This window comes from Thunnus albacares, chromosome 15 (genome assembly GCF_914725855.1).
Source record: "Thunnus albacares chromosome 15, fThuAlb1.1, whole genome shotgun sequence".
NCBI classification, from domain to species: domain Eukaryota; kingdom Metazoa; phylum Chordata; class Actinopteri; order Scombriformes; family Scombridae; genus Thunnus; species Thunnus albacares.
Genome location: NC_058120.1, coordinates 24,084,568 through 24,098,421, shown reverse-complemented (window position 1 = coordinate 24,098,421; position 13,854 = coordinate 24,084,568). Strand labels below are relative to the sequence as shown.

At 37.2% G+C, this 13,854-nt stretch overlaps 2 protein-coding genes across 2 annotated transcripts; one reads left to right on the top strand and one right to left on the bottom strand.

Moving 5' to 3' along the window:
* Nucleotides 1-2,676: 2,676 nt before the first annotated feature.
* Nucleotides 2,677-4,936, bottom strand: nenf (neudesin neurotrophic factor). The gene is made up of 4 exons (XM_044375181.1): nt 4,738-4,936; nt 4,557-4,617; nt 3,800-3,903; nt 2,677-3,070 (listed from the first exon to the last, which is right to left on the bottom strand). The coding sequence occupies exons 1-4, from the start codon at nt 4,876-4,878 to the stop codon at nt 2,894-2,896; spliced, it is 483 nt and encodes a 160-aa protein (XP_044231116.1). The 5' UTR covers nt 4,879-4,936; the 3' UTR covers nt 2,677-2,893.
* A 1,129-nt stretch (nt 4,937-6,065) lies between these two features.
* On the top strand, nt 6,066-13,223 carry pacc1 (proton activated chloride channel 1). The gene is made up of 8 exons (XM_044376050.1): nt 6,066-6,316; nt 8,640-8,757; nt 9,236-9,445; nt 10,493-10,647; nt 11,441-11,583; nt 11,823-11,964; nt 12,059-12,166; nt 12,263-13,223. The coding sequence occupies exons 1-8, from the start codon at nt 6,281-6,283 to the stop codon at nt 12,437-12,439; spliced, it is 1,089 nt and encodes a 362-aa protein (XP_044231985.1). The 5' UTR covers nt 6,066-6,280; the 3' UTR covers nt 12,440-13,223.
* Nucleotides 13,224-13,854: the final 631 nt, after the last annotated feature.

Below are 13,854 nucleotides of genomic sequence, written 5' to 3'. Positions count from 1 at the left end.
TAAACGTTTTAGATCTTGGTCGTTTTTAACTGCATCTTTTAACCTGATGAAGGACTTTAGTCGTTGGTCCTCTTTCTGCCGAACAGCATCGGAGAAACACTGATTTTTAACGTGAAACTGCTTTACTCACTGTTTTTACAGTTTTATTCCCTGTGTACGTTTGGTTTTGGAGAGGGCGAGACCTTTGTCGATAATTCGACTCACAGTAAAAACCTGCTGAAAGATGAACACTGGAGTAATCCTATCCTGGAGAAACTGGTTGTTTAACAATGAAGACAACAACTCCCATGATCCCACACTACTCCACACCGTCATCACACTCCGTCTTTTGTTGTTGTTTTGACTGAGAGACCCCTAGCAGCAGAAATCACATATAGTTTGTTTTAGGCTTTTTTGACTTCTTTAAATCCTAGAGAGGGTTTTCCTCTTTTTCTCTTTTACATTCAAGTTTTTGTATTTTACGTTTTACATTTTGTAAAAACCAAATAAAACTGGTTTGTATATTTATACATTCCAACCAAAGTTCCTGGCTTGTGCTTATCTCTGAGGTCTTCTGATTAGCTCTTTAAGGTAAACAAAGACCTGAGATAAATTTATTTACACTGAACATTTATAATGGAAATTGCTAAGGATAAACATGCAATGCACCTGTAATAGAGGTATAATTTCAGTAAAGAATCTATAATAAACATATCTGATTGAAAGGTTTACTCTATGTGTTGAATTGCCAAAAAACATTAGGGTCAGGGAACTGAAGCCGCCCTATAACCAAGTGAGTGCCCTCAACCAACAGAGTGGGCCTGTTAAAGGGTCATTTTGGAGTACTTTCAAACCTCCAGCATCTATTCGCATCCACACATTTTCATCGTGATCCAGCTGTCGAGCAGTCCTGACTAAATAGGCCCATTTTGGAGTGGTTCAATGATAGTTGGTGATTATAGAAGCCAAGCTGAATACTGGTTCTCTAAGCAGGCTAAGGTGGTCTTGCATGTAGATCTTGATACCTAGGTCAGAGGTGGAGGACAGCCACCTGCCGGTACCTTATCCCCACTGGCTGGGACTATTATCTAACGCAGAAATCACTACACCACCCAATGACGATCACCTGCCTCAGCACCTGTACTGCTGTGACCTTTGATCGGAGCATGTGAGGGTATATAAGCAGGACGCACTATTTCTGCTGCAGGTTTGGAGGTGACAGGAGTGAGTCATGAGCTGTCATAAAGACATAACATCTCAACAAGAGCAGGTTTTTGTGGTAAAAAGATTCACAGACTTTAATGGTAATTGTGCAAAAACAAACTCAGACAGAAAACAAACTGATTCTGATCATATAAACATTCACAGAGCTGCAGATTCAGAGGGGTTTTATGGTACATCATTTTTATATTGAGCGTAATACAGTTAGTGGCAACATTTCGTACCATAATTCAAGAGCAGGAGTGATTACTTTGTGTTTAGTTTATTGCATCTGGTCTGGTCTACGCAGATAGACCAAGTGTGATCCATGCTTTCTCAGTACTGTGAATGGGAACTTATGTATTCATCCATCCACAGTGACAGATGTGTTAACTGACATATTAGAACCTCTATTCCTACTTTTTCCTCATGTTTTACTTTTAAATAAAGATTCATCCAATAAGTCTAATTATTCTCTGAAAATATTTCTTCTTTTAGGTCTTGGAGCTGCCAAAAATGGCTCATATTGAGGTGGAAACCTCCCCATAAACTTAATATTACTCTGTGTTCACTACTGGAAATTGTTTACTGGAAACAGCAACTAAAACGGCTCCTGCCTACCTGAACTCCCTCATTAAGGTCTACACTCCCTCGCGCCCACTACGCTCTGCCAATCAAAGGCGCCTGGTACCACCACCACAACAGTTGCAAAAAAAAAAAAAAAGATATAAAAAAAGGAACTTCACTAATTTTACACATGAAAGTCTGTTTACAGGTGTTAGAGAGTAAAACTACATATGTGAAGAAAGTTGTATAAAGTCTTTTGTGGCCCCAGATGAAGCTGTGTGAAGTTTGATACATATATTCCAATTTAAAAGACTGAAAGGTTGAAAATAAATAAATCTGGGGTTGTGGAGTTAGAATGAAGTGAGGTTACCAGACTTCCCGCTCCTCGTTTCCTCTTGAGGCTTGCGACTCGATAATACGACTGGTACTCCCGTAACACACCAGAATCTGTACAGTCGAGTGAATTGAGTTGTGTGGCATTGTGGGTAATGTAGGCAGTGTGCTTTGACAAGGAAGAATGAATAAACAGACTAAATCTCTGGACTTTTTATCATTAAAAAAGAACTGAGTCTGACAGTGTAATAGGAGTGTGATGATAAATTGGTGGAATAATTTTATATTGTTCTGACAAGTGTAGAAGATCACTGAAGCCACATATAATGTACGTTGGTTAATGGTAAAAAATAAATCACCTTACTCAGTTTACTGTCATAGAAGACTAAAAAAACAGAAAATATTCACATTTAAGAAGCAGGAACCAGAGAATTTGAGTATTTTTTCTTAAAAAAAAAAGACTCGAAATGATTAACTGACAATCAAAATAGTTGATTAATTTTCTCTCGACTGAATAATTAATTAATACATAAATTATTGCAGCTCTAGTCCACATGAAAGTTTGCTCAGCTAATAAAGGACCACGTAAATCTTCAGTTCAAGTAAAAAGGAATATACAGCGTGTTTCTTCTTCTCTTGTTCACATGTTGCATTTGGCATATTTGATCCTGATTCAAGTCAAGTCATTATTTCCAACAGTCAACTCAACTTGGTGGAGAGGAAGGATTCAAAGATCTGGACGCAGGCAAAGTCTTCTGTACAGTGACAAGACTATTTCACATAACTGTCTTTTACAAAAAAAAAAGAGGTAAAATTAAAACTCATCTTTGATTTGAAAATGAGGCTGACCCTCCGGTTTGAAGTCTTGATTGGGACTCCCGTCCTCGTTGAGGATGCGTGATGCTGTGTAGCCCACGATGGGATACTTTGTTTTATACGTGCCTTCAAATACACCGTCCAGAGACTTCAGCTGCTCCTCACTGAGGCCCGTCTGAAGATGTAAAAATCAAGAACATTTATTATTACTACCAGTATATAACATTTACATTTATTAACAACATTTAAGTTAAAAAAAAATTCTGTGGGCAAACTCTGGGATGAAAAGATGAAAGTCAATTACAGCAGTGAAAGAAAAAGTTAAAACATTTTTTAGCAAAAATCCAAAATGATAAATGCCAAAAGAGTGTTACAATAAATCTTTGATTTCTAGTCTGGAGTGAGACCAAAAACTAAAAATAGTGACGTAAATATTCTCCTCAAAGTTAGTGAGAGTGCTGCTTTCAGGTGCATTCTGTTTTTTCCTTTTTTGACTTGGTTATTAAAAACAAGATCCATTTTAGGGTGTATATTCTGCCCTTCTGCTACAGATTACTACAGAATTTTGAGCAAATTATAGATCATATAATATTAAATATTCACCTCTATGAATCATGTATTTCTTATGAAAAATGGAAACAGAATAAGAGGTGAATCTTGATTAAATTAGTTTTACCCTAATGTTTTTTGTTCTCCTAACTATTGGTTCCTCTTTTCTAAAGTCTAAAGTCCAAAGCAAAAATGCAGAATTACTCATGGAAGTGAGTAATAAGGGTTGAACCCGACTCTAACGTATCAAATGTCAGGTGTCGGCACTCCCCACCCGTGGGAGTCGATGGCAACCAACATATTTTCAGCCTTTGGGAAACAAAGGTGGTGTCAGGACAGAATGACACAAACTCACAGTATCTGATGTCAGGTCTGCCGGGTCGAGGGACATCTTGGCCACAGCTCGGGTGGAGTCCTTACCAACCAGGGCGTTGTACGGTGCATCTTTGCCATAAAACTCTGCAATAAATCAGGGCTGTAACTAGTGATCACATTCATTACTATACTGTTGTTTATTAGTTGGTAGGTTGTTTGGTTCCATCTCCAACTATTTGGACAATCGATTAATTGCTTGAAGTCATTCTTTACAAAAAAAAAGTCCAAATTCTCTGATTCCAGCTTCTCAGATGTGAATATTTTCTGTTTTTTTGACAGTAAACTGAATATCTTTGAGGTGTGGACTGTTGGTTGTGAAAAAACAAGACATTTGAGGACTTCATCTCGGGCTTTGGGAAACAGTGATTGACATTTTTCACCATTTTCTGACATTTTATAGACCAAACAACTAATCAATTGGTGGAGAACAAAGAAATATCTGTTAGATGCAGTCCTACAGGAAATGGTGAGAGATATTATCTTTGTGTCTTATTTTCTCTGACCAAAAATATAATTCAGTTTACTATCACAGAAGATAAACAAAACCAGAAAAATATTCACTTTTTTTGAGCAGCTGTAATCTGATAATTTTGGCATTTTTCTCATAAATTTACAATTAAAACAGTTGACAGTTGACTTTACAATTCACAGTTATATGTGAAGAGATGAGACATCAAAGTGTGTTGATATGAGATGAAACTACACATTCCAAGCTTCAGTGGTGGATTTTTATGTACCTTTTCCTTTGGTGACATCAAACACTACTCCTTTTACTGCCATGTAAATAGGCAGTTCCTCCTAAAACAGGAAGGAGGGAAACAATGGAAAAGAGAGACACATTGTTGTCACTCCTGGATTTCTGGATGGATGCACACTCACAGAGACACAAACACACCCTGAGCTGTGGTTAAAGTTTACCTCGCTGCCGTCGTACCTCTTCAGCTCCTCCTCAGTGAATAATCGGACGGGTTTGGAGGCTTGTTTATACTTTAATTTAAAGTCTTCAGCTAAAGTCGTAGAGAAGACTATAAACAGGACAAAAATTTGCGCTGTTGCCATGGCAGGATGGCAGTTTGGACGTGTTTGATGCGGAAACTCATCCAGTCACGTCCCTGCTGCTATATAGAGCTAATGCTGCGTTTAATGTCGTCGGAAATATCAAAGTTAGCGGTCGGACGCATATAAGCGTCGAATTTACCAAGGGCTGCGTCCCATTTATGACAGTTAGGATCAAAAAACGTAAACAAAAGATGTCACATGAAAGTTCATTCTTAGCCGTGAAAACAATCCTAAATAAAGGTCCACTCACAATTTTTTTCAATCATATCACATGGTCTTCACAGTTTGAGTCGAACTGAGGAACTTTTTGCCTTTTTATTGTGTGTGTCTGTGTGTACAGTATGTGTGTGTGTGTTTTACACAGGTGGAAGAAATACTTAAAGTATCAAAAGTAAAAATACTCATCATGCTGACTGGCTTCTTTTAGAGTGATATTATTATAGTTTATTATATTTTTTGTGTTTATCACATGTTGTCAGAAATATCAGAGTTAGCAGTCGGTTATTTATCCAAACTAAAGCTTGTTATAATCTACTCTACTCTCTTCAAACTTACATGTCAAGGTTGGCTATTGATTGTTAATAACTTGTGTATCTTTTGAATGTCATATGCACATCGTTTTGTACAAGAAACAATATATTTGTGATAGTTTTTAGCTAAAGCTCATTGTGTGTAACCGTAACAGATTGCTACTGGGTAAAGTTAATGTTGTGCTGGTGCTATATTGGCCCAAATTGGGTAAAATTAGCTGAGTGATTTTTAGTGTGTGGGTATTCTACATAGTTCAATGCTTAAAGTTCCTTAAATTAGATTTTGTTTAAGTGTTTATTGAGAAAATTTACAGGAAATGTTCGTCCAATTCACTTTTTAGCTGTTTGAGACCGTTGAACTTAGAGCAATGGCTCTCAAAGGGGGTCCTTGAAGGGTTTCCAGGGGGTCCCCTGGTTTGGGGAGTAATTTATTTTCACTAAATCTTATCAAATGGGGGTCTCTGGTCTAATCTGTGTCAGTTTAGGGGTCATTGACGTGAAAAAGTGTGAGAACCATTGACTTAGAAGGAGCAGTTTCCCAGGAGCACCTGAAGGCAGCATTAGGTATCAACAGAAGGAAACAAGGAAACGACGTCAAGGATACGAGCTTTTCTATTGGTTCGTGGCCTGAAGGTGCCTCTTTATCGTGGGATGGGCCTTTGCTTTATCGCCGTCTCCAACCCCCCGTGTGTATGGTGTGTGTCTCCTTATCTGAGCGGAAAACTTAACGTGGGCCTGGGGGGGACATGACATTTTCTTAAAAATGAATTCGTTATTTATTAAAAGCAGTTTTCAGATATCGAACAAATAGCCAGGCGCGTCTCCTGGAAGAACTGAGATAAGTTTTGCTGACTGGATCAAAGTACAGAGGAATGCTCAGGAAAGAAAACTCCCGGTCATACCAAGAGGTAGGATAAGGTTACAGCTTCCTGTTTGTCTGCGCGCGTGTGTGTGTCTGTGTGTGTGTGTGCGCGCGCGTGTGCCTGTGTGTGTGTGTGTGTGTGTGTGTGTGTGTGTGTGTGTGTGTGTGTGTAGTCACAGTTTTTATCTGAAACGTTTGTCTCAATAATCCGAGGACGATTTGTTTAGTTGAAATTTCCCACAACAAATGTCACGGTCCACAAACTGTGCAGCTCACTTGACATCATGTGACTATTCAGCTGCTGAAGGAGATCAGCTTCCTACAATATGAAATCAGCTGACTTCATGTTTTCTTTGAGTGTCTGGTAGTTAAGTTGGAGTTGCACCATATTCTTTTCAAGCCAACCATACTGTGTGACATATAATTTTGTCATTAAAAGCATTAAAACTTCAAGTCAGTGTTGTAGGAGGTTTGTCATTTTGGCGAACTGTTTCTATAACGTTAAAAAAATTGCAATTGATACCTTGTAAGTCCTGGTGTGTTTTATGACCTGTGGCTTGAAATGATGACGTTTGCAATATTTGATGGTAATAGTGAGTTAGTTATTGTGTCATGCACATACAAGAGTCCAGCTCACATGGACTCACGTGACAAAATACAGTTTCAGCAGTGAAACATTTGTCAAACAGACAAAAACAAAACTTCTTACATTACATCACAAACAAAGAACTTTGTCTTCAATTTCACTAAATAACATAACACTTTAATTTACAGGTCCTTTAATTGTATACTAATTTACTGGAAATGTTCTATGTAATTTACAGGTATTTGGCGGTTCATGTTTTAGGACGTTTTACAGAAAGTTTGATGCAAATTGGTACAAATTATAAGAAAAAAACATGAAAAAGGGTTAAGTTGGTTTGGTTGGTAAAGTACCCACTTATTATAGTTGTTAATTTGCAAAAAATATTAATAAATTAGATTCTTATGAATTCATTGAACTGACAGATTGTAGTTTTGTGTCAAACTACATCCTGTATTAGCATAATAGATTATTTCTTAAAACCTCTATAATGAGGCATTTCCCATAAATGAAGTATTTTCTGTCTGTTAAAGAATTGTTAAGAGTTGTAAATTAAAAACTACATACAGTATGAACCCAGATATAATGAGTGGACACCACTTTTAGTTTTGTCATTTATGTTTTTCTCTGTTATCTATGTGAAGAGAAATTTCAAATCAGAAAATTATTCACATCTAATCTTTGGAAACATTAGTTATTATAACCCGACTGATACAGGCCAATACAGATATTGATAATTGAGAAAATCTGATAATGATATAATGGCCAATATTAGTTTGCTTTGCACAACCCACAGCATAAATAGTCTCAACATTTTTGATAAGTTTCCCTTAAAATAGTTTTTTTTTTTAAATCAAAACATATCTTTGTAATTACTGTAATACTTCAATTTCCTGTCATTTATAGGATGATATACACACTGATACTGATATATCTGCAGTATCAGGATTTACTAATTAGTCTTTCATGATAACTGTAACTCTCTTATGACTTTTTAAAAAGGTCAATATGAGATTTGGAGAAGTCAGAAAGGGGAGTCTAATATATATAATGCAGTTTATTTTAATAACAACAATAATAATGTTAATTCACATAATTTCAAACTTAGTTAAAGTGGGTCATTGTGGACACATTGATTCACCCTCATAGCAGATAATTTGGTTTTGATGAGTCACAAATACAGATCATCTTATCAAAAGAAGTGAAAAGTACACTTTCATTGGTGTGATGGCTTTCATAGGTGCACATTTTCTAAAGTAGAGGTACTCAGTGCTGGTACTTAGTACACTTTTATTCAACTACCTCGAACCATCAAACCTCAAAACAGTTGAGTTAATCCATGACCTTGGGATGAGTATCTGTGACAAAATAATCTACAGTCAAGGTCCACTAAGTAGCTTTTTTGTAAACTTACATCTGCAACCACTTGTTATGAAATGACAGATGTCCAACTTGCTGATGAAGACTGTGAGATGCAGTTTAAAGCTCACTTCACTTACCTGGTAATTACTTGTAGTTGCGGAGTAACGTTTGTGAAACATAACTCATGAGGCACTATTACAGTTTAAACCGACCAGTATTATACGGAGCTCGTTAAACCTTCAACAACATGATTTTACAGGTTGTTTCAAGAACTTCCCTTACTAAACATTTTGTTGCTGGTAATCTTTTACCTAAGTATAAATTTGAATGCAGCATTTTTTGGATTTCTCCACTGATGCACTACCATAATGAACCAACCTTAAATTCTCTGCTTAAAATATCTTTCTTTTTTTGAACATCACAGTTCATTAATGACGATGATGATGAAGAAGAAGAAGAAGGTCAGACTCAGTCTCAAGGCTTTTTTGAAGATCCGACTGAAGAACTGGAGCAAGAGGACCCCAATGGCAGCATTTCAAAAGGTGATAACCCCGTAGAGTGGTACACGTGCCTCAGTGCCGACTGGCGGACGCTCTTATCTTAAAGAATCTCACAGTATCATGAGTTCATACATTTTTAATCGTCTGTCTGCTTTAACGAGCTGATAAACTCTGGTTTTACTGTCCTGTGATGATCTAAATACTGTTGTAGAAGCTTTCCAACCTTTACGAGGATAAAATTCTCAAGAAAACTGCATATTTTTATTTGTGTATGGCAGTGGTAGAGCTTAAAGATAATACATATAGTCACAAATCACTAGATGTACTTGTTTTGGTGTCAGCCACTACTGCTGGTACATAATTATTACATTTTAATTAAGTATTTGGGTAAAATGACCCTTAATACAACCATAAAACCTATATAAAGCCTTTCCCTTAGTGAGGTGGTCTAAAACTCTCGGTGATGAATTGATTCACCTTCCTGAACATTTTTCTGCTTCGCTCTTTTCTTCAAATGCAGAGGATGACGTCATTGGAAGAAGTCCATCGATGAAGTTTAGTAAAGCCTGCCTGAAGAATGTCTTCACGGTGGTGCTCATCTTCATCTACCTGGTGCTCACTGCGGTGGCAGCGTTCCTGGCCTACCAGACTATCTCTGACTTCTTGGACAAACTCAATCATCCCGTCATGTCTGTCACCTACAAAGAGGTTGACACGTTTACCCCTCCTGGTTTGTATGAATAATACATAGGTTGGGTTAGTTTTAGGGGTAATTTAGGGCCACTAATAGGTTATTAGTATCAGCAATTTTCTGCTAAGTGAACAGAGACTGAACTCGGCTTTGACTTAATGAATTACAGTCATTCTGTTGCTCAAAACAACTTTATCTAGAGGCTTTGCTATTGTCTCACATATATCACATATCTTCTTACAGCCATGTCTGGTGCCGTTTTGGAGGTGCAGCGTCTTGAAAAGTTTGACATTTTGGGAATATTTGCAAAGAGTTCAATGAGAAGACTGATAACTTTTCTCTGTCTGTTCAATCAATATGAAACAACTGCAAGCTGTAATGACTCAGAACCCAAAAGCACGACCTCAGAGACAGGAGCAGAGTCCAATTTTCTTTAATTAGTCCAAAAAAACAAGCAGGAGTCACAAACCAGACAGACAGGTAGATCAGGCAGACAAACCCAAGGGACTAAGCAAATCTCCAGACTGGCAAACAGGTAACAGGCGAGCTGACAGACAGATGAGGAAATGCTGGAAAGCTAGGCAAACACACTAGACAATCTGGCAAGGGGTGTGAGAATCTGGGCCAGTATATGAGGAGTGACTGATGAGCATAATGGGATCCAGGTGAGGAGATGGGCGGGGAAACTCAGGTGAGGAGATGGGCGGTGATTGCAGGGCGGATGGGAGTGGCAGGATCTGGAGAGTTAGTGATCAGGCAGGTGAACAGCATGAAAAATAGTCACTAAGAAGGTGAACCCGTGACAGAAGCAGCTGGTCAGCGTAGCTTAGCACAAATATAAAGTGTGAGTACATCAACAGCACATTTGAAGGAGATATTTTAATGGCCAGTATGAACAGGAGGAATGATTAGAGCGAGGAAAACCCTCTTTCAGTGTTCATATGGGCACCTAACTCTTGTTTTAAGATAGACTTCACCAAATATGAACCCATCCTTTAATAATGTGAATCTAACTGCTTTATTTAAGTCTCAATATGTATTGGTTTGTTGTTCATTATTAATTATGTTTTGGTTTTTTTTGAGCAGGTATTGCTCTGTACCCCGGCAAAGCTCAGCTGTTGAGCTGCAGGCATCACAACCATGACTACATTCCTCCTTTGGTGGATCCAGGCAAGCCTCAAAAAGGGGACTGCATTATTAAGGAAGTGACCTACATTGGACCATTCACAAATCAAACAGAGGTCAGTTGTAAATACCTCAAGTTGGTGGTTTCACAGATATTGATTAAAGGTTGTTTAAGGGGGGTTGCAGAGGGAGAGACATAAGGCTTTTGGTCAATACTCGTACTCCTTATTTGAATCATAACTCTGTTTAATCTGAACACACATTTTTAGATTCAGTGTAACTTACACTTTCCAGAGATGTCGTCATCTCTGATCAAGCATTGCAAATAAACATCCATAAATCTGCTTAGAAATAAAAAAAAGCTCCCTATATCTCCAGAACCTGCCTGAGAATCATCACCTTTGTAAGTTTTCTTCAATATCAAAGTAATCCAGTGATAGTTGTCTGTACGTCCAGTTTGTCAAAATTTAAACAAATACAGGCTATAAAACAGGGCTCCACTAAATCCATGGTAATGATTAGACATCCTGTTTACAACCCCCAAAGCATTATGGGAACTGTAGTTCCACAACTGAGAGCATGATTACCCCCTTAATCAAAACGACAAGGAACAAATATAAGAATAAAAGTGACTAAATCCATTAATATGAACTTAATTTCATTTTACACTATCAATATTTTATATTAGTAATGCTCAGAATTGTATATTGCTGGGCCACTGACCCTCTCTATCCCTCCACATACAAATATTTGTCTTTTGTTGAAAACCAGTGGACATACAGGCAAAAAACTCAGTTATCACTATTCGAAATTGGCCTGTTGACCTTACAGTCTGTTTGTGAAACTGGACCATAGTGATTTCTTTGTTTTAAAGACAGATTATACTAATTCTCAACTTCTGTGTTGTAGAAAAAAGCTCTGGTGGTCCGCGGCCCATCTGATGTCAGAAACAAAGAGTTGATCTTCATGCAGTTCAGTCATAATGAAACAGAGGAGGACTTCAGTGCCATCACCTACATGCTTTTTTCCAACTTTAGTCACTTGACTGAAAGGTAACTGCAAACACAGAGTATTGATCCTGTCATCCTGTCATTTAAAAGTCGATTAAGCAAACATTTATGTGACTGACAGCTTATCTGAGGCACCAATGTTGTTCTGCTACTTTGTGACTTACGAAACAAAAGGAAGAGTGATTCGCAAAAGCTATTTGATAGTAACAAGACATATAGTGGATAATGTGCACAAGCATTAAGACTTACTCCAAGTGTAACTGTGGTTTCTGACTCTCTAGTACAAATAAATCAGAGTTCATGAGGGACTGTGAGAGGAATTACTCCACGTGGACCTTCTCTGGTGGATTCAGGACCTGGGTCAAGATGTCTTTAGTGAAGACGTCTGGGAAAAGCAACGAAGCTGTCGAGTTTCGTCAAGAGGTATTTACGTCTGACTGATTTACACATAGTTACATACAGGATGAAAATTTGATTTTAAAAGCTTCAATTTCATCATTTATGTCGGATCTTCTAGTCTGCTGTGGTCAAATTCAATGACAAAAGACCTGAATCAGAGCAAACCAATCAGCTCTTCTTTGCTGTCTTTGAATGGCGGGATCCTTATATGCAAGAAATCCGGTTGGTAAGTTCCCCCCAGACGTTTTATCCTTGTTATAACTGATTCGTCTATATATCAGTGTTAACGGTGTCTAACACAGGGTTTCTTACATTCAAACAGATAGTGACTGCAAATCCCTGGAGCTCCGCAGCCATTCTTTGTGGGGTCTTCATGGCTCTCTTCAAGGCTGCTAATTTCGCTAAACTCACTATTCGATGGATAATCAGGATGCGTAAGAGGATTCTGAGGAATAAAGCAAGAGAGCTGAACCAAATAACTGAAGAAAAACAGCACTGATGTGATTTGAGTTTCCTTTTGAACTTGTAATCAGTAGTAAGGATTATTGACAGCAATCTGATAGTTTATTTTATAGATGGTTTGTTTAAATTCTCACAATTTAACAGTGAGTAATTTGTTCTAACTGAATATCGCTGCTGGCTCAATCACTTCTTTAAAATGGTCAGTTTGACAAGAATTCAATGAGTTTTCTTTTTGTTGTTGTTGCATTTCAAAAGATTAAGTCTTTCATAACTGTTTTCCTAAACATTCCTGGTAATGCAATTTTATATGCACATAAAGGAAAATGTGGCTGAAAGCTGAAGAAATTCAAAATGTTTGTTATGGTTGGACAGTTTGTTAAAGGATGTTTGGCAGTTTTAGTGTGTTTAAAACTGAGAAAATGTGAATTTCAAACTGTTGTTTGATTTTAGATTGGTTCTCATGTTGATAATCTTAATCTAAAGGGAATATTACTACCTACTTTTAATACTTTCCTACTTCTGATGTTTTTCAAAAGTAATATCACATTCATGCCAGCATCAAAGCATTATCATTATATTGATAACTTTAAAGGGATTTCCTTTAACCTCTCAAGTGTTTAAGCTAAACCTGTCGTGGACAAACTTGTCCAAGTACTGCTGTTTTTATTTTAACATTTACTAAATGAATCAGGATGTCTATTGTTGAATTTACTTGAATTCATGTATGAATTGTGTCGTATGAAGAGAACCATGATCGATGTTACATCTCATGTTGTTTTTTCAGAAATTTGAGAAAATAAAAATATATTTTTATGCCTAAATTTTCGACTGATGTGAGAATTTTATGAGATGTTGCATGCCATGAAATTATCCACTTAAAATGAGCTAAATATGTGATTTACACATATCTCACCTGAAACTGTTCAATTTGACAAGTTATAGATAAATGTTATATTACATTATAATTATAACTTATCAAAGTCTGTAATACTTTATTTTGATTTTAGCGTCATTTTTAACCTTTTTTTGAACAAAGTTCAACAAAAACACACCTCAGTCAAATTTGTAAATGTCCCTATGCAGCAGTGGTGGAAGGTGACTAAGTACATTTACTCAAGTACTGTACTTAAGAACAATTTCAAGGTACTTGCACTTTACTTGAGTATTTCCATTTGATGCTACTTTACACTTCCACTCCATTAAATTTCAGAGGGAAATATTGTACTTTCTACTCCACTACATTTATTTAACAGCTTTAGTTACTTTTCAGATGGAGATTTGACACAATGGATAATATTTATCTGGTGACCCTTTGCAGGGGCCTGACCCCTAGGTTGGGAACCACTGGACTAAACTAGCTAACTGTATATAAAGTAGTTGAAATTAGCTCCACCTCCAGCAGCTACAACAGTAACATGCTGCTTACACTGATGTCTAATGATGACATATATA